At 42.4% G+C, this 25,038-nt stretch overlaps 1 protein-coding gene across 9 annotated transcripts in view; it reads right to left on the bottom strand.

The window, feature by feature from the left end:
* CCDC17 (coiled-coil domain containing 17) overlaps positions 1-25,038 on the bottom strand; it is a 29,205-nt gene that overhangs the window by 2,105 nt on the left and 2,062 nt on the right. The window contains exons 2-32 of one of the 9 annotated variants that reach the window (XM_083446040.1): positions 21,811-22,017; positions 21,297-21,434; positions 20,326-20,388; positions 19,449-19,566; positions 18,504-18,663; positions 18,160-18,279; positions 17,584-17,717; positions 16,511-16,645; positions 15,390-15,619; positions 14,938-15,023; positions 14,431-14,646; positions 13,700-13,922; positions 13,254-13,364; positions 11,945-12,102; positions 10,422-10,463; positions 9,963-10,104; positions 9,689-9,781; positions 8,697-8,904; positions 8,483-8,589; positions 7,858-7,998; positions 6,858-7,012; positions 6,431-6,551; positions 5,521-5,637; positions 5,009-5,106; positions 4,704-4,916; positions 4,139-4,310; positions 3,445-3,627; positions 2,387-2,638; positions 1,628-1,696; positions 668-745; positions 266-370 (exon numbers count right to left, since the gene is read on the bottom strand). In XM_083446040.1, the coding sequence (XP_083302166.1) occupies positions 266-370; positions 668-745; positions 1,628-1,696; positions 2,387-2,638; positions 3,445-3,627; positions 4,139-4,310; positions 4,704-4,916; positions 5,009-5,106; positions 5,521-5,637; positions 6,431-6,551; positions 6,858-7,012; positions 7,858-7,998; positions 8,483-8,589; positions 8,697-8,904; positions 9,689-9,781; positions 9,963-10,104; positions 10,422-10,463; positions 11,945-12,102; positions 13,254-13,364; positions 13,700-13,922; positions 14,431-14,646; positions 14,938-15,023; positions 15,390-15,619; positions 16,511-16,645; positions 17,584-17,717; positions 18,160-18,279; positions 18,504-18,663; positions 19,449-19,566; positions 20,326-20,388; positions 21,297-21,434; positions 21,811-21,999 (4,377 nt within the window). In that variant the 5' untranslated portion in view covers positions 22,000-22,017. Of the gene's footprint in view, positions 1-265; positions 371-667; positions 746-1,627; positions 1,697-2,386; positions 2,639-3,444; positions 3,628-4,138; positions 4,311-4,703; positions 4,917-5,008; positions 5,107-5,520; positions 5,638-6,430; positions 6,552-6,857; positions 7,013-7,857; positions 7,999-8,482; positions 8,590-8,696; positions 8,905-9,688; positions 9,782-9,962; positions 10,105-10,421; positions 10,464-11,944; positions 12,103-13,253; positions 13,365-13,699; positions 13,923-14,430; positions 14,647-14,937; positions 15,024-15,389; positions 15,620-16,510; positions 16,646-17,583; positions 17,718-18,159; positions 18,280-18,503; positions 18,664-19,448; positions 19,567-20,325; positions 20,389-21,296; positions 21,435-21,810; positions 22,018-24,809; positions 24,946-25,038 lie in introns of those variants that run through there. The other 8 variants (XM_083446046.1, XM_083446042.1, XM_083446041.1 and 5 more) reach the window with 8 other exon arrangements.

The raw sequence follows: 25,038 nt of genomic DNA, 5'->3' as shown, positions 1-25,038 counted from the left end.
CAATATTTCCATATCTTTACCTTTCATTTACTTGTTTCATCGACCTCCCCACACCTCCCGTTTTTGTATTCTAGTTCAATTAGCTATTTCAGCAAATCCTTTCCATCTTTCTCAACTTTTTGTTCTATGATTTATCTTAACACAAGCTAACCTTAAATTTTCCACTTTGGCCCATTAACAATCAGTTCTTGCTTAGTTCTTTATAACATTTCTGCTAAAACCATATAACTTCATTTCAGCATCCTGGGCTATAGCCCAATTTTACCTGTTTTCTTGAAGTCTCCTGCAACATTACTTCTGCAATTTTTCTTCCAGAGGGTTCCTTATTGTACAGATCTGTTGTCTCTGGCAGATAAGATTGATCAATACTCTGAAACAAATGACAAGGTCAGCTAGGATGTGATGATCTAATGTGTGGTTAGTTTGTGCTCTGAACAGTTACTGGTAACCTTTTTAGTATATGTGATTTCTGACAATCCACTATAAACAAGACACCTGGCTCTGTTTTACAATTTGGCTGCACAGAAAATTGATAAATGGTAAACATGAAAGTGAGATTGCTTTTGGTTTTCTCCAGTGGATGGTTAATTAGTATGCTCATCCTTTTGTTTTCCTGGGTGGAATGAAAAGTTTGTGATGATTAGATTCACTTAGCTAGTATACGTACCCCTGATGTGTATCTGAGTTCATCCCATCTTCCATCTGCTATGCGCACAACCACAGATGCACCTGGCACCAACTGGATCTGGAAGTTTCAAACTATAGCATTAAGTGCATTCTTTTATATGTGTGATTGTTGAACAAGAATAATGGTGAAACGTTGGGGATAAAGTAGGGCTTACATAGATTGCAGGCGCCTGTCATACCTGAGGCTGTTGAGGTTTTCATATAATTACAGAATATCCAAGTGCCTCCTTACTCTATACTGGAGCCTTCTACTCCAGGGTTAGTAGACCACATAAATGTTCCCCATTGCACCCAAATGAATCTGTAAAGCAGTGGTTCTCAGGGTGTGGCAAGAAGATTCAAGAACAATCAAATATTTAAACATTTCAGTGTAGTATACAGTAGTATCAAAAAAAAATTATTTGCAGACTATGGATAAATATATTTACAAAAAAACACTAATTTGAGTTTCTTTTCTCTCAATGTATTTCTTACCAAACAATTTGCTATGGCGTGAGCAAGTTTTTATTCTGGAAGTGTGGCCGAAAGAAAAACATTTTAGAACCACTGGTTCAGGTAAATTTTCAATTTAAAGATTACATTATAAAGAAACATAGTCTTGTACATTGGTTTATCTGACTTGGCACTCTTGAGGGAGGATCTCTCTGCAGCATAAACACACATTTTGGAATCCATTTGTATGATGGTGGGGCTGATGTTGCAAACCACCTTCTGTCTTGCTCCCAAAAATCTTTGCCAGCCATGCTCCTTGGAACTTTCTGCACTTGCAGTAGTGTTTGAGAAAATTGGGATTTGTGTGGTCTACCTTTTGCATCAGTTTTTGTTACTACCCTGTATAATACGATCTAGAAAAGGATTGCAAGTGCTCTCCTTACTTCACCGTTTTACTTCTTGGATAAGCTTTGTGAAGCTACTGCTCTATACTTAACTAGTCTCATACCTCTTTCTTTTGGAGCATGCTCTTCATAATGCTGCTGCATTTCCCTTCAGATAAGGAAGCCAGGATGATCTGTTAAGGAAAGAGCAAACCTTGAACCAGAAAAGAACAAACCACCTGCTGTTTCTTTGCAGCATTCTTTTAGTAGACTACTGCAAGAGATTCCTTAAGTGAGAGAAATAGTGAGAAGTGTTCCCAAAACAATACAAAGTAACATTGTAAAGCTTACTAATTTTGTACACACCCCAAACAACATCTTGAAATTAGAAACTGATTGCTGACTTTGGACTAAATTATAGTAGTGTGTAAAAACAAGTGGGTCAAGAGCTGGTGACACTTAAGCCAAAGATGGGGTGGGGAATGCTTAGCAGTTATAGGCACTGGTTCATTGCTTTGCACCATCACCACCTCCAAAAGCTGGGAGAACTAGTTGCCATTTGTACCCTTTGTCATTGCTAAGATATTTGCAGGCATTAAGCGTACACAAGTAGGGACTTCAGAAAGTACTGAATTCTGTGGGGATGAGCCATCAGTTCTTAACTGATGCTGCATTCACATAAAGCTCAAAAGTGGGGAAGTGGATAACTTTCAGCTTGACAGAATGGTGATATACAGGTGATGCAGGGAAACATTGTACAGAATATATGTGTGTGTGTGCGCACGCTAATAAGTGCATGCCCCTGCCCAGCTGCTGGAATTTGTTTTTGCAAGAAAATTGGCATGTATGTCTAACTTTTAGCTGGTTGGTTAAGTTAACTATACCTGACTGGGAGCCCCCTGGTATAAGGGCAGTTGGTAAATGCCAGTGTTGCAGTAACCTCTGGAAAACACATGAAGAGCTGTCCATGCCCCACTTTTCTGAGTGTAATGTAACTGTTCCCCTTTTAGCATGACTCTTCTTTGTGCTGCTTGGCATTCTTTTTCACCCGAGGCACATTGGGCAGGATTCACCACACCTTGGTACAGGTGAATAATAATGGCTGTATATTCATGGTAAACTCTGTGGGGACAAGTCTGAAAAACAAGTTGCAGGTTCTGAAAGGAAAGGCTGAGCTACCTGTTGTGTACAGGTTCACAAATATGAGTTTGGAAATAAATATGGTCATCAGTAAGAAAGCTTGCACTGTACTCCACCATGGGCAGACTGCCTCATTCAAAATCATGCCAGGTCTCCTTAACACAGAATTAAATTTCACATACCCAGAGCCCCCTGGTATAAGGCAGTGAGTAAATGCTGGTGATATGACATGTTTCTCTCTGTAAAAAAAATTGGGCAGCAATGGATTTATGAAAGGAATGCACACACTTCCTTTATGTGGAACAGAAATTAAGAACCCTGAGCCTTGCTGCTAGCAAAAATGTTTGAACCCCAGTAGGGTATCAAAATATAGGCTACAGATTTAGTAGGGATAGGTGGTAGGGAATCAGCCTAATTATAGCAATACTAATTCACTAGAGAGAATGTTTCTACTTTGCTGAACTTTTCTGGAGCTAATAATTCTGCTTAAAACTCCACCTAGTCACCTTTCACACTGCATCTTAGTTAACTGGTTACTAGACTCAGGAGGCATTTAGCCACTTTGCTGTAGACTCTGCTGAATAAGACGGATTACTTGTGAAAAATACCAGATAAACCAGTGTTGAAATACAGATTGGTTCCTTCTTACAGCATGGGATCCATCTTACTGAAAGGCAACGGCCTATCCTTTGCTGAGTGGAACACCCAGTGTCATCTTTTTTTAGTTGTAGGCCATTCTCAGAGTCCTGTGACTGAAGGGTGGCTTACAGAGTGACGAACAACAAAGTAAAGGATGTGATACCTTGAAGCCATCAAGCCACACAGGCCATTGCTGGTAGCTGTTTTTGTCAAGCTCCTCAACAAAGATGGGGTAATCATACTTCAGCCATTGCGCCCCAAAGTAACATGCCCCAGGTGGATTGAAGCAGAATTGGGCGATTGTCAAGCCAGACCATGGTAAGTTCATGCCTCTGTCCAATGCAAACTGGAATACCACAGAGATTAGATGTCAGTCTGGATAAGAGCACTGTGTACACACACACACACACACACACACACACACACACACACAGTCAAAGCTTGGTTTGCTCACAAACATTAAATACTAAATTTGTTTCTCAACTATACCATTTCAAATTACTCTGACATGCCAGTTTTCTGTGAGCAGGGACTTTTTGTCCTTAGCAATATGAAATAATACATCTGAGAAAGTCAACTTGTTTAGAAAATTAAGAATACTAGTGGTTGTCTTCAGAAGTTGATAAATGCCTGTTAATCAACATGTAGCTAAAGGCTCAGCAACCCAAACCAGGTTAAAGGTTGATAACTATTTTCAAGTCCAGAAATTACTCAAGACTGGTTATAAGCAGCCAGCATTCCTATCGATGTGACTACTGAGTTAAACACAGCTTACTTACATCTCTATAGTATTCTATCCCAGCCATGTATAAAATTTTGTGCTAAACGGCATTTCTGTGAGTGTGATAGCTATTCACCTTGATGCCGTAGGTAGGAATGTATCTGGAGACATAGGTGAGGCTGAAAGGCTGTGGACTGCTGCCTGGCACCCGGGTTAGTTTCTGATGGATCCAGGTGACAATCTCATCTGTGCTTAAACTCTTAGGACCTTCAAGCTGGTGAACTATTTCCCGCACTGAAACAACAGACCTGTGTGAAACAAAAAGCTGTTTTTGCTGTAGCCCACAGTTCCGGAATTCTATCATTTCCTACCAAAGTGTGTTGATGCATGGGACGAGATGCTTGGCTCACCCTTCTGTTAATCTGATTTGAATGTAAGATGGACTGTTAACGTTTTGTAAGGTTCCTTCTGCCCTTTGATTAAAAAAAATTTCCAATCAATAGGCTTATCAAATACATAGCCCACCATAGAACACACTATAATGACTCAGCTTTTATATATGTGACTACAGTGACACCAAAAATTCTTAAAAGTAATAGCTGGCAATCCTCTTAAGGGAGACTTTCCCACAATTGCTAAGATTCCACCTTTTTTACTTCCATCCATCCTACAGCCACTGAGGAGACAGAAACTCAGTTTACCTGTTGGTCATGGCTTCATAGAAGCAACTTTCTCCTGCAGTAGGCTTGGCCGAGTCTGAATAGTAGACACCATCAGAATAGTCAGGCCTGGACTGAAAGAGGCCCACTTTGGCCCAGTTTGTCTGAGGGACCATGCTTCTTTGTAAAGTTTTATGGCTGGAATTTACAGGTGCCTTGATAAGCCTCACTAGCAGGGTTGCACAGGGCACATACCTACAGGGAAAGTGAGAAGACAGATATTAGGAAGGTTGTATGATGATAAGATGGGGAAGGAATTGGAAATGATGTAAGTGAGAGGGGCTCACCGTCCTATTGATGTCAGAGAGCTGGTAGAGAAGGGCTGATCTGGGCAGGGACTGTTGTGAAAAATACGGAGCTGATGAGCACCATCATTGAGGGAGACCTGAGGAAAACAGTAATCAACATCTATCCACAGACCCTTTTTCCTCCTCCTTGGGAAACAGGTAATGGGAAATGTATTGTGTTTCCCTCCTACCATTTGCATCTGAACTGTGGAGAAACAGCAAGATTTTTGGGCAGGGCTCCAGGTCACACAGCAGTTATGGTGGGATGGGATTTTTGGCATGGCACTAGAAAGCATGTGCATTAATAGTAAAAACCTATCCTGTGGAATCTAGTGGGAATGTGAAACATTCTTGTAGCACTTTGGTTGACAGCAAAAGAATGAGAGTTCCTGAAATACCCATGAAGAAAGAAGGCATTTTCCTACTGGAGCCTATCAGCATTATAAACCATGTCCTAACTTCATTTTCAGAACTGAGGCTGCTTCCCCTGAACTCCCCTTCAGTTAATTCACCTGCATCCCCTTGGCCTCTGGTTCAGGGGCTGTGTGTGTTCCACATTGCACAAAAACATTGAGAGCTGCCCAACCGATTTGGATGAGCTCAGAGGTTAAGTGATTGATGGAATAAACCTGTAAAATACCAAGAGACATTAGTTCAAACCCCCCTGGCAGCTAGACCCATAGTTCTGTTTTGTGTTGGAGGTCAGGAAGATGTTGCCATAATGTCCTCCATGAAGAATATATTAATAGCCCTGCAGAATCGGACCAAAGGCCCACCTAGTCCAGCATGCTGTTCTCATAGTGGCCAACTAGATGCCTATAGGAAGCCTGCAAGCATTCTGCTGTCTTCTGAAGATACGCCTCAGCCTGCTTACACAGGCATTCTCTTAATCTCTTGACCTGAGTCTCCAGTTTTAACTAGTACTTTGTTTTAGTATACACCTGTTTTGTTGCATTTTAATTATGGGTGTTTATATTTTAATGTTTGTGCAACTCTTATATTTTGTAGGTTGCTTAGAAGCCTATTTTGGCATTAAACAGTAAATAAATAGCAGGACCTAACCCCAACAATACTCTTCCCAGTTGTGTTCCCCAGCAACTGGTATTCGGAGGTATAATGCCTCTGCCACTGGAGCCATTAATAGCACCCAGTTCTAATATGATGAGAGGAGGAGAAAAATGTCTCTCTATCCCGTTTATCCTCAGCATGCATAATTTTATACAGCTCCGTCATTTGCCTCCTTACTCTTTTTTTCTAAACTAAAAAGCCCCAAATGATGTAACTTTTCCACACAGGGGAGTTGTTCCAGCTCCATTCCAGGAAAGGAAAGATCCTTAACTTCCTAACTCTTGACCCCCAACAGGACATGCTTCATTCATTGGCAGCATTCTTTGCTCGCCCTTTACCCATACCAACACAAACCTTTAATAGAAGAGTTGCACAAGGCGCTATCACTGGCTCTCTGATTTCAACTGAGTAGTTGTAAAGTGGATCAAATATGCTGCTATTCAGGGCAATCCCAGTGCAAATGTCTGGCCCAATTCTGAAAGGAAGAAGCAGAAACAACCTTCAGCTAGATGTTCTCCATAAGAGGGCATTGTTAAGCTCCTCTGTTGTCGTGGCACCTTGAACTGAAGCAAAACCCTTTGCGTGCTTCAGGACATAACCATAGAAACATTAAAATCAGGGGTAGGAGACTGAGGGTCATTCTGTCTGGAAGGCTTGCACAGATAGAACAACTGTGAGAGTGCCCCATTGAATTCCACCCATAGCACATATGCAGCCTGGGAGAAGCAGAGGAAAGATGGCATTTTAGGGAAGAAAAACCCAGAGAACTGTTCCTCCTTACTGCATGAAACCACTGGTGAAGATGCGAGCAGTGACCCTGGTAACAGTGACACCATCAGGCAGGAAGCGGGCTCCATCAATGTATAGATCAAAGCCATCTCCAGCTCTGAAAGGCTCTACAGGAGGGGTCTCCCTGAAATGATGAATAAAAGCTTCCTGTGGGGGGAAAAGTTGTGATGATACTAAATGGTCATTTTACTGCACTTTCACTCAGTTTAAAGGTCCTTTTGTTTTAACAATCCCAAACAGTTTATTATCATGAGCAAACATAAATGCAATTCGTTGTAAACAAATGTAGAGAAATGCATGCTGGTGCAAACATCTTAATGCCGCATATGGGGTCAATGGGGTCTGAAGTAGCAGTGATTGACCAGGAACAAGACCTGGGGGCCATAGTAGTTAGCTCAATTAAGATGTTGATCCAGTGTACAGGAACTGTGAGAAAGGCAAAATCCATGCTAGGGATCACTAGGAAAAGAACTGAGAATAAAACTGTTGATACCATAATGCTTTTATACAAACCTATGGTGTGACTGCATTTGGAATTCTGTGTACCGTTCTGGTCACCTCACCTCAAAAAGGATATTGTCGTGTTGGAAAAGGTTCAGAAAAGGGCAACCAAAATGATCAAGAAAATGGAGCAACTCCCCTGTGAAGGAAGCTTGCAGATTTGGGACTTTAAAGAAAATGTGCATGAGATGTGACTTTTGTTCATAACATTAAGCATGGCATAGAGTATATAGAGAAAAGTTGTTCTTCCTCTCTCATAACACCAGAACTCCTGGAGACCCAATGAAGCTGAATTTTGGAAGATTCAGGACAGATAAAAGAACTGTAAATTGCAGTGCCCAGAATTCTTTGAAGGAAAGGAGGTTCTTCAGATACACTTTAAAGGTATAATACGTATGCAGCCAGATTGTGTACTGAGTGGAGGTGGAATGTCTGTCCCAATTATCCCAAGCCCTGTAGGGACTGTAAAACCGTCCTTGCCCAGCACTCACATGAGGCCAGGTTTTTGCTGGGTCAAGTGGAGGTGGTGACTCTGGTGGGAAAGGCTGCTCAGGTTTCTGGGTGCTGAAGACGTGCAGTCTTAAAGTAGCATCACCATATATCTTGAAGTCCTGATGATTCTCTTCCATTGACTAGGAGCAAAGCATTATTTGCAGATGGGAATGAAACAAGAGGAAAGCATAATAAAGCACAGCTTAAAACATGGGGCTTTATCCAGTGCTCTGTGCACATAGCTTCACTGGCACAACAGAAATTCCATTTCTTCTGCCCCCATGTGCTTCTACTGCATGCATAGCAGTGTTTTATTCCAGTGGAGCTGCAGCACTGGATATGGTCTAAGGAATCAACACACAACAGAATGGAGGCTTAACCAATGATTCAATCCTCTTAAATATTACATACTGTTGCTTCCATATAAAATATTGCTCTATCTATGAAGATTACAGTTGTAAGTCTTTACTAGAGTAAGCCAGTAAGGAGTGTTGCATCAATAAGAGCAGCAAGACTGAACGAGTCATTAGATGTTTAACATCTCTTCAGCCTTTTGCTGGTATTAATATTGGCGTATTTTACCTACCTGGTTAACCTTGGTTTGCTTTACAGGAGTGGACTTACCATCACTGACAGAGCTACAACAGGTGGCACAGGGCCATGATACAGAGTCAGTGTATGAGTCCCTGTGTTCCAGACAGGCATCCCAGGTTCCCCTTTCTTCATTGCACCTGTGAAAGCAGAATGCAGAAAACTTAATTCCTAGACTAGTAATAGGAAAACCTTAATTCCTGTGGGGAATCATAGCACCAGGCAACCAGAAATGCCTGCAGCATACCTGTAACCATCACTTTATGGGATTCATACATCTTGGTCAGTCTGAGCACAGCCCAGGCAGCCAGCCATTCATCACTCCCTAGTAGCGGCTGGTGTTGAGGCTTGAATCCTTTGTCCCAGGGGGTGGGTGCCACCCTCCCACTGGGCCAGTGGTAAAAGCGAGCAATAAGGATCATGTCCTGCTGTGGCTCAACATCCCAGAAGGTTTCCTGAAGGAAACAAAAAGAAGCAGTTCAGGTGAGCCAAGAGGAGTGCTATAATTTCCAGCACCTTCTACCCTTCAATTCCCTCTGCCATACACCATACTCAAAAACCACCTAACTGTTTTCATGGATTAGGAATGAGCATGTTTTTCTCTGAGCTCAGAACTGCTTTTACACCATTGGCAAGAAAACCCAAAGCCCATATTTTGCAAACAAGCAACATGAGTGCTTCTTATAGTTAAGCATGGGCATCCACAAGAATTATCCCCAGGATTGGGGAAAGTAAATACTCTAAACCAATGTAAATACTTATCTAGCATCAGAGAACTGGTCTACCATTTCTGGTAACAGGTGACTGAGTTGTGGTGAGGTCTGAGCAAACTTGGCCTCTGAGAAACAAATACAGTGGTACCTCGGGTTAAGAATTTAATTCATTCTGGAGGTCCGTTCTTAACCTGAAGCTGTTCTTAACCTGAAGCACCACTTTAGCTAATGGGTCCTCCCACTGCACTGCTGCCACACGATTTCTGTTCTCATCCTGAAGCAAAGTTCTTAACCCGAGGTGCTATTTCTGGGTTAGCGGAGTCTGTAACCTGAAGCGTCTGTAACCCAAGATACCACTGTACAGTATTCTAGTGCTTGCGGCAATGGTAGTGCTAAGTAACCATCCAATCAGTGCAAGGATAATAACCTGTCTGAGGACACTCTGTGAACTTCCCAGCTGGACTGGGATGTAAACCTAAGTCCATCTCCAAGCCAAACACTCTCCTGCCAAATCACCATTCTATACCTCCTGTTCTCCAAACACGAAGTAGCCATGTTTAATATTGGATCTCATGGAATCGGTGCAGTAATTCAGTCCCGAGTCCTTGGTGGCAATCACCTGAAATCAAGTTTGAGAAAAATGTAACACATGGTCCAACTTCCTTTTTAAGCTTGCTTGGTGTTTCTTCCTAAAATAATAAAGAACTCCAGGATGGTTCTGCTAGAATGCTGAACCAGGGTGCTAGCTGAACACCAACTATGACACTGGGGCTATTGACGGAGCCACACATGTTCCATACCTGACCAGTTTTCTGATGGTAACCAGTTAGCCGGACAGCCCCATCTCCCGGTGGGGCGCCTTTTACTCTATCAAGGATGAACCCTAATTGTCTTCTTTCATTCTGCTGGGATTGTGGCCACTCGAGCACTGCTTGAAATTTCCTGAAATAATCAGAGGCTTATTAACCCACTGCTCTTCAGCTGTTGCCCCTGTCCTTCAACAGCAAGCAGCACCTTTCCCCTTCTTGAACAGCAAAATGGCAGCTCCCCACCAAATCAGAACCTTGCTAGATTAAGCAATAAAGCTGGGTTACAAGAAAAGTAGAGAGCCATTGATCCACTGTATATTGATATACTGTATATCTGGCTATTAAAGTCAAGTAGAGCAATTGTCTCATTGCCAATTTCTATTGCGACAGCAGAATGTGGAGAGAAATATACCCCTGCAAAGGAAAATCCAAACTATACTTCGTATTTACCTAGGAAGGTATGGAGAAGCCTTTGGATTCTGTTTCTGGGTGCTGCCAGTGCCACAGCCAGGAAGGTAACAGGGAGAGATGGGGGGAAATGAAAAAAGAGGGGAAGGTTGATGCATGTGAGCATACTGCAGCACAAAGGCAAGAAAGGGGTTTCTTGAAGAACCCAGTTGGGTGTTAGGGGAGCAGAGAAGGAATGTTAAAGGTAGTTGATTATATAAGGGTAAGAGTAAGTAAAATGTGACAAATCAGAAAGGACATAGGAAGGAAAAATACTTTTGCTGAGTTTAATTTATATGCATGAAGGTTCCCCTTGGGAGGATCTGGTGAATCATGTGTATTTCATTAGCAAGCTCTGGGGTACTGACCAGAACAGTTTCTAGGAGGTAGGGACAGAACCACTTTAAAATGCTAATTTAGCAGATGTTACCAAGATGCTTAGAATTTTCAGAGGGGAATGACTCTTCCAGTCGCAGAGAGAACCTTCTTCTTGTTGTTGTTGGCATCCCTTGACATCACTAAAATATAATACACTAAAATATTATCCAGTGGTGATCCCTTAAAGATTAAAGAGGGAAGACTTGCAGAATTGATCACTTCAAAAGGGTGGGTGGGGCACTAATTCTAAAGGAAGAGGGTGAATGTTTCAGCAATATTTTTGGGGGGTTTTTTTGTGGGGTTTTTTTGCATTTCACAAGCACTTCAAGTACATGACTTCCAATATAAAGTAATCACACTGAAATTGACTCAGAGAAAGAATTAGAAACACGATCCTATCAGCCTACTTTAATAGAGGCAGTTTGGTTTTACAGCGGATTTTTGTATTATTATTTTTTTACGACTAAAAAGGTGCCTCTGTTATATCCTCTCCAATGCATAAACAAAGCCAAAGGCAGCGTCCTCAGCATTTGCTAATGAGGCAGCCTCTGAATATAGGATGTTCCAGTTAACAGCTATTGATAGACTAATGTGCCATGCATGTGTGAATGTCTTTAATCTTGTAGTGATTGACATGGACAGACACACACAACAAGGAAGACTCTAGATAATCATGGCAGAAGAATTACATTTTTAGGGATCATATGTACAAACAGTTATTCTGAACACATTTTGGTGTTCTGCTGCCAATGGGAAGGTCAGGAGAAAGCTCTCCTTGTGGTATGGTATAGTCTGTGGAAAGAAAATATTAACTGATGTGCTTCAGTTTATATGGTCAGTTGCAGGCAGAGCAGACTATAACTACCCTCTGCTGTGCAGATGGGTAAGTACATCCAATCCTGCCACCACCAAAACCTCATGCAGATGCACCCTTAAAAACAGCCCCCACATCCTTCATTAAAAATACAGAGAAAATCACAGACTTGGGTGGATTAGAGATGCATAATCTTTTAGTTGTTTCATTTATACACAAAACACACAGAGAAGTATACAAAGGAAGACAGTAGGCATTTCTATGCTGACTTATCTTCATTAGAAGGAAAGCCTAGTCCTGAAAGGAGAAAGGGGTGGTCTTCCTCCTTTCTCACCTTTTATTGGGTTTGTATTGGAGAGGCTGTTCCTGATCAGGAGGAGAGTCAACAAAGCCAGTGTAAGGAGGGACAGAGAAGAACAGGCTGGTGGGGGCAGGGTGGAAAGAGCGCTGGGCTGGAGAAAAGTCTGTAGGGGGTGCTGTGCAACTGGACACCTGCATTTGAAAGAACAAAATACAACAGAATTAAACAGGTGAGGTGGGGTAGCATGACAAACAGGGCGAGGGCAGTGTAAATATACTGGGGGTGAAAGGAAGGCTTCCAATCTCTTGATCCTACTTTTCAAATGTTCCTTCCAGTGGAGAGTTTGCCATCCACCTGCCATCATTTCTACAAACCATCTTGCTTCCACTCAGTATTAGCATTGGATGATGGAAATTTAAAACTTGCTTTCGCCTCTCGCTAATACAGTACTAATTTTATCTGGAAAACTTTAAGCTTTTGTTTCACGATTTCCAACAATTTGGGACCTTTTTTTCTTTTCTTTTTACCTGGAACCAGTTGTGCTGTATGATGTGCTTGCTGGGCCCAGGACTGTGCAAGTCAGTGCAGCAGCAAGGGTGGGAGAGCACTGGATTGGTAGCAGCAGGTATAGATGTGTATGCTTGTTCCTGCTGCCACCAACCCAGTGCTTCTATCCGCTCTGCCATGCTGCCTCACTGTGTTTGAGAGACTGCAGTGGTGGCGCCCCATCTCACTGAGACACTACTTGAGAACCTTGGACTTTTCAATTGAGTGACAGATAGAATTATTTTTTATGCTAGGAATTAAAGTGGCTACTTAATTGTTGAATTAGTTATTAATTCATCTGGAGTTTTATATGAATGTGCTAAATAGTTAATAGCTGGGATTTTAAAAGGCTTCAGTCAGATGGTAGCATACTTCATTTATTCCTTTGAAATATATACCGGTAATTAATACATTTTCACTGAGTTTGCTCTTAGCCTTGTCTTCCATGGATTCTGAATAGCTTTAACCTCTAGTTCAACTATCAGTGGCTACTACTAGTTATGATAGCTATAACCTCCAGGATCTGAGGTAGTATCCCACCAAGTACCAGTTTTGGGGGAACAGGAGTGGGAGGCTATTATTGTGCTCATGTTCTCCTTGCGGTTTCCCAATTTTTCACCATTTATCTATTATTTCAAATTGTCTTTCTTTTTGGTGTCATTCTGGTTCTCTGCAGCAAATAAATATTGAGGACACAAAGAACCTGTTTTTCAGAATCTGTCCTCAAGAAATGCTAACTAGAAAAAGAGTTAAAAATAACTTCAAGAGAGACAATAATCCATGCAGTTCAACTCACTGTAGGAGGGTATTTGTACAAGGAGGCAGTGCCTGGATGAATCTCTGCCATTGACTGCATGTCAGCATCTCTTGCATTCACTAGTCGCAAGTACAGCTCTGCTTTGCCCAGCTGTGAGGAAAAAATAAGGTGTGGTCTGGTTGGGATTAAAACAGATACGAAAATAACTGAAGACAATGTTGGACTAATTTATCTTGATCTGGCCAAGGTGTTCTGAGGAACAGCCATCATTCCAGGAATGTTTCTATTCAGTCAATGAGGCCTGAGATTGAATCTATCTCAAATCACACTCAGCGCAATGCAGAAAGTAGGAGCTCAGTGTTAAGTGCCAATGTTAATGGTTCACCATGAGTCTCCTGAGAGCACGAGCATGACACTCTCCCTTCATGTTGGTCAGGAAATAATTTTCTGGGCACTCTGCACTGACCCTTGCTAAAGGTCCTCACCTGGGGCACACCATTCAACTGTTCTGGAGTGAGGCTTGGCTTCATAGGAAGCACTCGGATGGGGATCTTCCAGCGCCCACACATCACTTGATGTAGATGGTCAAAGATGTTGATTTTGGCCCACCCCCTGGGGGCCAGATTCTGGATCTCCAGTCCATAAGCATCAAAGCCTCCAGATGCTTGAAGCTCAGTTATGAGGGTGATGGTGGTTGAAGGAAGGACTCTGAAAAGCAAGAACAGACAAAGGTAATACATACAAGCCTACCTTTTTCTCTACAAATCTGAATACAGAGTTCACTGTAGCCATGTTTCACATGGGGGTTTGGCAAAGAAGACTATCTTCTATATGACACTAACGTATATGACCTCTAAATAAGAACAGACAAGAATCTGGCGTGTGCAAAACTGGCCTGAAACGGCCTATTTTATGGCAATCTGAAGCTCATACTAATCCCCAGAGTGAGTGGTTCCCATGCCAAGATGATAGGGCCCTGGGTCTTCTAAAGGGTCAGGATAAAAGCAGTTCATGATAGATGGTTTTCTTTGCATTGTTTTTTAGAAAGGAATCTTCTACCACTTATCATTGCATTTGTCTTGAGCATTATCTTGCTGTACACTATATACATTGAAACAATGAAAACAAATAACTTTGCCAACTGGGAATGGCTGCCCAGATAATGACCCGGGAACAGAAGAGATGAGATGTTATGGCAAAAGCTACTGAAACTCACCTTGGGACTGGTTGCCTAGCTGCTAAGATGGCGCAGCACCCTCTTTGCCCATCAGTCACATACTGTGGGTATTGACCCATATCAGAGGAGACAACGGGCAGTGGGGTGGGCTTGCCCAGCTCTTGCCCATTGCGGAACAGGCCGGAGACCAGGCAGACTTGATAGAATGTGGGATCCAGGCCCAAAAGAAAATCATAGAATATCACAAAGCCAGACCTGCAGAGAGATGGTAATTGTCACACTCATGTAATAGTTAACACAGCTTGCATGCCACCCCAAGCTGAGTGAAATTCCAGGGGTTCTAGGCACTTCCAGGAATTAGGAGGGTTTAGGCATACAGCCTATCTCCCACCACCCCAAACTCTTAACAACAGCTATTTTCTATGAGCTGGCTGCAGTCCAGAAGACTCAACAGGCTAGATTCCAAAATGCTGAGACAGGGAAAAAAAAACATATGCTGCCCTCCCACTAGCTCAACCCAGAATACAGGTAACAGAAATGACATACGCTGGATCATATGGCGCTGGTCCCAGGGCATCAGAAGGGTCCAGGAAGTACTGGCTCATAGCTGTGGCAGATGCTCTCCTGGGGTCCTATAGCAGGCAGAAATATGAGAGCTGTTTTACATTACCAAAGAATAGAAAAAGGAAATACCAGCATCAGTCTTAGGGGGAATAATGAGGCTTGCTGCCTCAAGGAAACTCTTAAGAATATAGCTCAACAGCTTCAGATAAGTCATTCACCCCTGAGCAAAATGGTCAGCATATTTGCAACAAGCAGAGCATGAACCACTGGATGCATCTTTCTGGAGTGAACACAGATATGGAGAGAGCCAGCAACACAGGATGACAGCTCTGAATTATTAAAACTATGGAAGTATTTTTATACTATTTCCGCTCCAAAAGCAGATATTCAGTATGACTTTTGCCTGAGGTTTCCCAAGTTAAAGGGGCACTAACCATGTTACTAGCTGGAAAGGTAGGGTCAGGCAGTCCAAGAAGAGGGGGAGGAGGTGGCGGCAGGGGTGGAGCTATAGGAGGTGGCAGCCGGGGTAGTGGTGACCCCCTCTTGGGATGTCTTAGCTTCATCCTCTCTGTGTCATGTCTCAGGCTGCCAATCTCTGCATGCAGCTGAGCCATCTCTGCCATGTGTAACCGCTGCAGTTGCGCCAGCTCTGTGCCTGAAGACCCTGATGAAAAAGAAGATGAGCAGGGGGAGCCCATTAACACACTTATTGCTTGTGCCAATACTGGGAAAGAATCCTTATGAGGTGGGACAAGAGCCTGCATATTATTCATCTGGCTCTGTAAAAACAAAGCCAGCTCAATGTCCTTATTTGTTTTTGCTGGACTGGCACTACTGAACATTTCAGCTACATCTCCAAAGCCATTTAGTTGTGGAAATGTTGCCCCCTTCCTGCCCAACATTTCAAGGAGTACCTTTGGCCATTAGCAACCTCCATACTGCAGATGGGGTGGTCTTGAAAATTTGGGGTATGTGTAGAATCACAAAGAAAAAGGACCTGCTTGGAAATCCTGGCAATATAATCTATGTGTCAAATGAGTAGATGAGATTTGGTGCATTTAGTTTAGGAATTGCTTCACATAAAAGGAGTTCCAAAGTGATTTACAGGGATAACAAACAATATCAATAAAAATGCATTAAAACAAAACAAATATACTAGAAGTGTTCATCCACAAAAAAACCCAACAATGTAAAATAACCACATCCCACCTTGAATAAGGATGAACATAAAAAATAAACAACCAAACACCAGACCTTAGCACCGCCCAAATGCCCAGAGAATAATGAACCACAATCTGGTTGGCAAGCTCACAGCAGTAGAATACTCAGCCCATCTCTGCCATCTTTCATGATTTCTCTCCATAATGGACAACTATGGAGGCTGAATTTCGCTAACTCTGCACTTCCACTTAAACCTCCAAATCAAAGTGCCCCAAATCAAAGTGATTGCTTAGGTGATATATATGCCAATGCCCTGAATTGCAGAGATTGATGCCTGCTACTGTATCTTAAACTTCTTTGGCCCAACTTCAATAGAGTAGGCTATGGTCCCCACCATCTTCTATTTTCCTTCTGTCCTTCAGGATCTTCAACTTTAATATCTCATCTTCCAGCCTCTGGTTCTCCAGCTCAACAGACAGGAGCTCAGCATCCAAACCCCGTGGGTAGGAGTTCGGGCTACCTTCATGTTCTGCAAGGACAAGAAGAGCCAATCAACAACAAAGATGACTTGGAGACGTGAAAGAGCGAGAAGTATTTACTAAGGTTTCTCAATCTGCATAATCAGCAAATAACCATTTGGCATCATACACATTTATGATAGCATATGAGTTTTGTAAGAGGACCATACTGTCCAGTGGAATTGATTCTCACTTGGCTGTGAATAGTAAAGCCTTTTTGAGCTCAAGGCCTAAAGGCAGGGACAGCCAACATGATGCCACCCAGATGTTGGACTATAGCTTCCATCATCCCTGAGCATTGACCATGTTGACTGGGGCTGATAGAAATTGAAGCCCAACAGCATCTAGAGAGTGCCACATTGTCCCAAGGGTCCAAGAGACAGCCTAGTCTATGATACTGTTATAAGTTGGGGTGGGGGAGGAAGTAGGCTGTATGTGAGATCCTTCTAAATCTAACCTGGATCCAGCATATGTTAAAATATAAGCCAGGCTACCTTCTTGTGTTGAGGTGATAACCTGTGTGATGGGCCATTAAGGTAAACAAAGGAAAGGGGTTCTTTGTGAGATGAGTTGAAGGACAAATACAAAGTTGAAAGCTGCAGTGATGTGAGCTAGAAGCTAGAAGCCAGAAGGAAAGAAGCAAAATGCTTGTGAGAACCATGCCTAATTTCTGATGGCCGGCATTCAAGCCTGTGGCTATGGGATAAACAAAACTGTTTTGGGCTGATAATGTTGTGAGCTCCTCTATTGTAGGCTCAGGTTGTGTGTGTGTGTGTGTGTGTGTGTGTGTGTGTGTGTGTATCATATATATATCATAAAGACACCACAGTCTCCACTGTGGAGTAAGCACTTGGAACCCCTGGAATTTCACACTACTTGGATATTGGTGTGGCATGCAACACTACAATATCCAAGTTTGGAGAGAAGAAAACAGGGAAACAAAGCTCACTCTTCTTTCTGCCCTTGTGCTCAGGCCTTGCTCCTACTTTCTCCAGGGCTGTGGCCTCCACCTGCAGCTCATACATCTGACGGAGGATGTTATGGTCACTGCCTCCCCCCTGCAAATAAGCCAGGTAAAGTGCCCTGCAGGGAAACACAAATGCATCATCAATTTATTGGTGCTATTGCTAGATTTTCTCCTTCTGACAGCATTTCAAAGTCTTTATTAGCTCAGGGTGGTGGTGGTGGGGAATCAAAGGAACTATTTTTCCTGGCATGAAGATGAATACAGCTGGGCTTGCTAAATACCTGTATTTCATGAAGATGTGCAACATGGTGGGGGAAAGGGACTGACTGTGCCCACTGGGAAGAAAGTTGTTTCCTCTCTCATCCATTGAAAAGTATCTGCTTCCCATCCACCCAGAGTAGCAACTTGCAACTGCAGAGCTTTCCAAAAGTGGGACAGAGATGAATCCAGGAGAAAGCTCCACAGGCAACAAACAGTGAAAGATCTAATAAATTGATAGTCAATTCTGTTTACAGAAAATATTGTCCCATTTAGTCTTGCAGCTCCCTCCCTACTCACTGTATCTCTGAAGAGAGGGGTCCAACTGCTGCTGGAAATGACATAGACTTGAAGACCTTTTTCTCTATGTTGCCCTCAGCAATGTCTGTCTGTCTGTTGATGGGAGATTTGGGTTTGCTTCTAAAAAAAAACCAAATAAGGTGTGTGAGTATCATCTTACTTTTTTCAATCAGTGATAATACTTGCTTCCCACAATGCTTGAGTCATGGATAGACTCCCCAAATGGTCTTTTTGACCTTTTCTGACTCCCCTATTCCAACCTCAGATAGGGAATGATCTTAGGCTTCTCCAGCCTTTGATGGAACTCCACCCATTCCCAGAAATGGTCCCTCTTTGAGCCTTACCTGGTCTCTGCTGATACCTGCAGGAGTTCCACTTGTTTCCGCAGAGCATCCAAAGCCAGTTGGTTTTTTCCCTCCTGGGTAGTCAACTCCACCAGCAGCTGTTCAATATGAGATGTAGCTGAGTTCCCTAGTTTCAGTTCAGACAGGCGCCTATGGATCTCTGGATAAACAGAAAATTTGACACACTTTATTAGAACACCTAGACCAAGTCAACATATTTCCAGAGGCTCCCTGAATTGGATTTCCATGCAAAATATAGATACACCATTTCTCTCCATTATCCTGTATCAGAGCCCTGATCTGCCCAGCTGGGAACACGTTATCCCTGGTGAATTAATATGCATCCTTTGTCCTAGTTCTCAGAAACACCCGATAAGGAAAGCAAACCTGCACTTTATATGTACTAAAGATTGCAGATGTGTGCTTATTACCGGTACTTAATACCCTACCCCCCCCCCACTCTGAAAAGAAAAGAAAAATCTTACATATAGAAAACTTGCATATCAGGGAGAAGGCTAGGGTATAAATATATTCCCTGAAATGATAGTCTTCTATATGCAAAATGGGTTTTGTGTTGTTGTTTTGTATGCAGGAGAATTCAGGCATGAAAATCTTCATGCACAGAATGAAGTGGAACAGTCCGGACACAGGTTTACAATGTCATCTGCTGTTTCTGAGGACTTGGCCTATGCATCCTCCAAATATACGTAAGTAGACAAGAAAGCTCTCAAGTACAAAATTAGTTGTCGGTAGTATTTGTGGATGGGTCTAACTGCCTCCTTCCCTTCTGTAGAACTTGTGGTATCATGAGCCTTGCGTATCAGGCCTGGCCATTTGCTGGATAGTGGTGGCTGTTTGCTCATCCTTTATTGTTTTGAACTCCAGGTCATTCCCTTTACCTGAAGCAAGAAGGCAGTAATCTAGTAGGTACTCTCATTCTCTTACCATCCTTCTGCTGCTCCAGGTACTGGTTTCTGGCCTGGATATCTGCCAAATGGCGCTCATGTTCTTCTGCCATTTGCTGTTGGCGCTTCCAGTATTCCCGCTGGTGTCTGTCGTTATCCTAGAAGTCAAGGAAAGATGACAAGTTTGATATGTTTGATATGCCAGTGATGCAATGCTTCAGAGCTAAATGCCCATGAGAAATGGTATGTTGTGGTGAATTAATTGTAAATTCCAGAAGAAGTGATCTCGGCATGCCCTCTACTGGAAGCCTGCATGATTTAGTGGCAGAGTGCTGGGCTTAGATGTGAGAAACCCAGATTCAAATCTCCATTCAGCTTTGGGTAAATCACACTCTCTATCAGACTAGCCTACTTCCTAAGTGGTAAAGCTTAAAGCTGTTCTCTAAATTCCTTGTAAGGAAAGACAGGACACAGCCATTACAAAAATAATATCATATTGGAATGGATTTCAAATACTTATCTCATGAACAACTACCACTAGCATATAACACCCTGCTTGTAGGATTTGCATTGGCTACTAATCTGTTACCAGGACAGGTTACTGGGAAGACCACCGTATTCCTTAGATCACTGTGATCAGTGGGAGAGTTTATCCTGCAAATTCCAAAGATCTCAGGTCTGCTCCACATTAACTCAGAGCAGAGCTTTTAGTGTTGCTCCCCCTGTTCTGAGCTATGATCTGCACTTTCTGGTCTGAAAATGGAACAGCACAGGAAGGAGCTCCCCATGGCAATGAGTTTCTGTAAAGTTGTTCCTCACACAATTCTGGCAATTTTAAGCACTCCACTGCAATCCAGAATTAAAATTGCTAGAAGCCTGCAACATTTTTTTTTATAAGTCTTTAATCACTGTTTTACCTCTGCCTGGAATGTCCTGAATGTAGGAAGAGTGTCTTCCAGTGACATCCTCAGTTTGTGGAACTGTGAAAGGGAATAATTCATTTAGTGATTTAGTGATTATTATTATAATTACTACTACAACTTATTACCCACCCTTCACCCCAAGGTTCCAAGGTGGGTTACAACAGCTACAACACAATATTAAAAAGATCTTGAAACAACTTATTCAAGTTATGGGTGCTAATTAGGGTTTGTTTATTGTTTTATTTAAGGTTGCCAGCTTATTTTCTGGCAGGACCATTGTGTCTTCTGCTGTGTGTTAAGCAGAAATGATACAGGTGAAGCTTTTCCATCACTCTGTCTCAGTGACAGGAAAGGTTTCACCTACTGAATTTCTTACAGCTGTCCAAAGAGGCCTGCATTTCCATTGGCAATCTTGCTGTTGGCACATCATATAGAGAAAAGAGCTGGCTCTCTTCCATTCTTTTTTACTTTTGGTGAACACAACGCTAATAGAATTTCAGATGGAACTCGAGAAAATCAACACTAGTGGCCAAATTCTCTGAATCTATAGGCCAATGTTTCATACAACCTTTCCCATGCCAATGTTACTAGTTGACCTTTCTAAGCCTAATGGTAAGTTTGTCAAATGTCCTAAAAACACGTCTAGCGGGAGACTGCAGCTTATTGTCCCTTGGCTCAACTGAAATGTTGGGGTGAGGGAGCTTTCTGAAATGCTTGTAAGAAGTGCATAAGCTGGAAGCTAGACTTGTGGTGCTGTACTCAGATGATGAGCCCTGTACTCAGATGATCAGCTCAATTTTTCATCTGTGGTGACAAAAAATAAAAAGGCATCAGAGATGAGGGGAAATAACCTAAGTGTTTGAATTAATTAACTACTAAGTAAAGTAGTTTAGAATGGAAGTACTGTAAACAGAGAATCTATGATGGAGCAAAGATCTGCGCTCCTCTCTTCTTTTCTGCAGTACCTCTTCAGTCAGTTTCTTCAAGGCCTGGCTGTCTGAAACACTTCCTTTATGATCAAAGCTTCTGGAGTGGTGTGCTTGTTCCTCATATTCCCCATCCAAGTGATGCTTCTTTGTTTTTGGTGCTTGTAGCTGATGATGCTGTGCCATAGAAACCACCACCCAGAAAAGAAAGCCAATAAATGGAAGGGGGTGTCAGGAAAATATATTGTTACTCAAATGCAAATTCATGGAAGCTAAAATATCTAAACAGAAGGCTTCAAAACCCTCTCAGTTCATGAAACACCTCAAAACTGGGGTGGGGGAAATCTAGGCACACCTTCCTCGTCCTTCTGCTGTATGTGTACATACACAGGAAAAAGTTTAAAATATTGATGGCTTTTTGGTATGACTGGAAAAGCCTTATACGCCAATGCAGTCAGCAAAATTGCAGCACATAACTTTCCCCCTCCAGCACACAAGCTAGTAGGTCCCAAAATGTTGGGGGAAAGTCTAACAAACATTGCCAGGTCTTTACCATGCTGTCCGGAGTCTCTGCTTTCTTAGGTTCTTTCCCCTTACAGAGGGCTTGCCTGTTTCGGTATCTGGCATCAGATGCAGTCTCCTCTCCAATGCAGAATTTCTCCATGTGCTTTTCTAGCAGCCGCCTGGAGCGGAACCCCATCCCGCAGTTGGCACAGTGGAAAGCCACCAGATCCGTCATCATGAGGAGTGACTGCTGCTGCTGTTCCACAAAGGGTGGTGTTTATTTGGAAGGCACTGGGCACTTGTTCTTCCTTGCAGGAAAGGACTACAACAGCATATGGAGTTTCTATAGTTGCTATGCTGGTAACTGGCAGGTGGTGCTAGCCAGCCAAAATGATGCAGCAAAGTAGCCCAGAGTGATTGGAATAATCACCATGGCAGTAGCTACTGTTTATGTTTGCTGTTACCTAAGATCTGTTAAGGAGAGGAGATCTGTGTGTGCACCTGGTCTCTATTTGCTTTTTATATTTCTGACAGGGCCCTCTCTGTGATAGCACTCTGTAATATCTGGCCTGGATTGTGTGCTACTGCAAGCCTAATCCACAAGCACTTCAATAAAAATGTTTATGTACATATAGTCCATTCCTAACCATATGTACAAAGTGGAAAAAAGTATATGACGTGAAAAGGTTTTCAACCTTTTTTGCGTTTTGCCCGATTCATTTATTTTTGCCTTTTGTAATAATAAAAAGGCCTAAAGTAAATGCAATACATAATATTAACCAAATCAGTAAGAGCTGTTACTGGGAAACTCTAAATGCAATCTGAGAATCCAAGAAGGAGCTGAGTCTATAATACCTGGTTGGGGTGTCAGCCACCTCCCTGCATCAGTCACTAGAGGGGAGGGACAGTTAAGGAGAGTGTATGTTCTTAAAGCAACTCCATTCTTCTTCTTCTGTTGTTTATATGCAGGGCAATAAAGGCTTCCCTACACTCCGGCATTCGTGCATACATGGGTCTGTTTCCACGCACACATTTGTGCGCCTTTGACTTGGAAAAGGTTCAGAAAGGGGCAACCTAAATGATAAATGGGATGGAGCAACTCACCTGGGAAGAAAGGTGGCACAGCATTTGGGACCTCTTAGTTTAAAGAAAAGGTGAGTAGGTGGTGACATAATAAAAGATTATAAAATTATGCATGGTATGGAGAAAAAGGATAAAGATTTTCTTCCTCTCTCATAATGCTAGAACTCAAGGACATCCAATGAAGCTGAATGTTGGAAGATTTGGAACAGATAAAAGTAGTTTAAATATGCAGCACATATTTTAACTAAGGAACTTGCTCCCACACGACGCATTGATGGCCACCAGCACAGGGAAAATGTATTTATGGGGAGTGTGATAACCCTAAAAGAAAGTGCAGAAACAGACACCAAGTACTGGTATCATAGAAATTGTAGAATTGGAAAGGACCCCCAAGGGCTATCTAGTCCAACCCCCTGCAATGCAGGAATCTCAACTAAAGCATCCATGACAGGTGGCCAGCCAGTGCTAAAAACCTCCAGTGAAGGACAGTCCACAACCTTCTCAGGGAGTCACTTCCACTGTCAAACAGCTCTTATTGTCAAAGTGCTTCTTGATGTTTAGTCAGAATCTGCTTTCATGTAACTTTAATCCATTGGTTCGGGTTGGCAACTTTGTTATTGCTGAGTTTGAGACTAGAATTTGAAAAGAAAATTTGTTGGCAAATATATATTTTTAGTATGAAATCCTCTTTTTGAAAAAGGGCATTTTTTTTCTTCCTTGGAGATGATAGATTGAAAAGAAACTACGTAATCATTAGTGTGTTGTCATAGCCAAGTGTAGATTTTTATGGGGCCTTGCTACTTACTGCGTGTTAGTTACATTGCTCACTACGTAATTATCCAGTGGTATCATTTTTCCAAGTACTGTATGTAGAAAATTGAACCACCATTATGAACAAGACCCAACAAGTCTGTAGCAGCAAGGGAAGCCACTGACAGATATGGGCATCCAGCCGCTGCTGACGGCTTGGGTGAGGGCGGGGCGTAAAGCAGGAAAAGTTTGTGAGCTTATTTTGCATTTAGTCACAACCATAATGCAGTGCGCTGAATTAATTCTTTTATCTGTATTTTCTGTTTATTTCTGTTGTGAAATATTACATGTGCTGGTTCTAAAAGCAAGTAGAAATTCCGGAATATAACTCATTGCTGAAAAGCAAGATTTTAAACCTTGGTTTAAAGGAGTTGCTGTCACCTAAGAAGCAGGCGTGGTTACTCCAGCAAATCTACCACGGTGCTTAAGTTTATACTCTGGTTTCTCTTCAGATCGTATAAATCTTTCGCCTTTTACTAAAGATTTCCGTGGAGAGGAACAGTTATGAGTTTACAACTAATTTTTTGAGGCCCCGCTTCGGTGGGGCTACTTTTTTGCTGTTAAAAATAGATTTGAATGCTTACTAACTTCACAAAAATCAACAGGCATAAAACAGTGTTGTTAAAAGCATGATGCTGTTCGTTTCTATTAATGCCGATCCATAGCGCAGTTTTATACGTGTTTAGGCGGAAGCAAGAATTTTAAAAGTCTGCTTATTTTGAAGTTACCGGTAATTACGATTTACTGTATATCAATGAATGAAGGACTGCCAGAAATGTAGCGTTCTGATCGCAAGCCCATCGGACTTGGGGAACCCTGTGCAAATGCCCCCTCCGCCACAAAACTCCCTCGGTGACATTGGGCTTGTGTCTCTCAGGCAGCCCATCTTATAAGGGTGTAAAGGGAATAAAAACGGGTGGCGGGGTGCCTGAGCTTGAAGGAAGAGCGGGATAAAATGCCATGAATACGATATGTGCATAATATTGAATTTTGGCAATCGTCACGAGATTCCCATAGATTCAAAAAAGGAAAAGTTGTAAAGCAAAAGGCAAAAATAAATGAATCGGGCAAAACGCAAAAAAGGTTGAAAACGGAAAAGTTAAAAATTACGAGATACCAATTAATCTGCACTAAAAGACCCCGTCATTCGTCTACCTATATAGCTGCTTCTCCATCACAAGAGAGGCCATTTCCCCCTTAGAACGCTCCTCTGGGAAGGCTCCATGTCATTAACTTTGGCTTGCACGTCATTTTCGGAAGTGTAAATCTCCAGAAAACATGGGGAAACAATTAGGGGGCGGGCGCCGCAAGTCGTGCTGGTAGATGTAGGTTTTTTGTAGGCATTTACGTCACCTGACAGACGTAGCTTCCCGGCAGGCTTTGC

Source organism: Podarcis tiliguerta (assembly GCF_965153285.1).
Source record: "Podarcis tiliguerta genome assembly, chromosome: 6".
NCBI lineage: Eukaryota > Metazoa > Chordata > Lepidosauria > Squamata > Lacertidae > Podarcis > Podarcis tiliguerta.
Note: the sequence above shows the minus strand (reverse complement) of the source record. Positions and strands in the feature narration are given on the sequence as shown.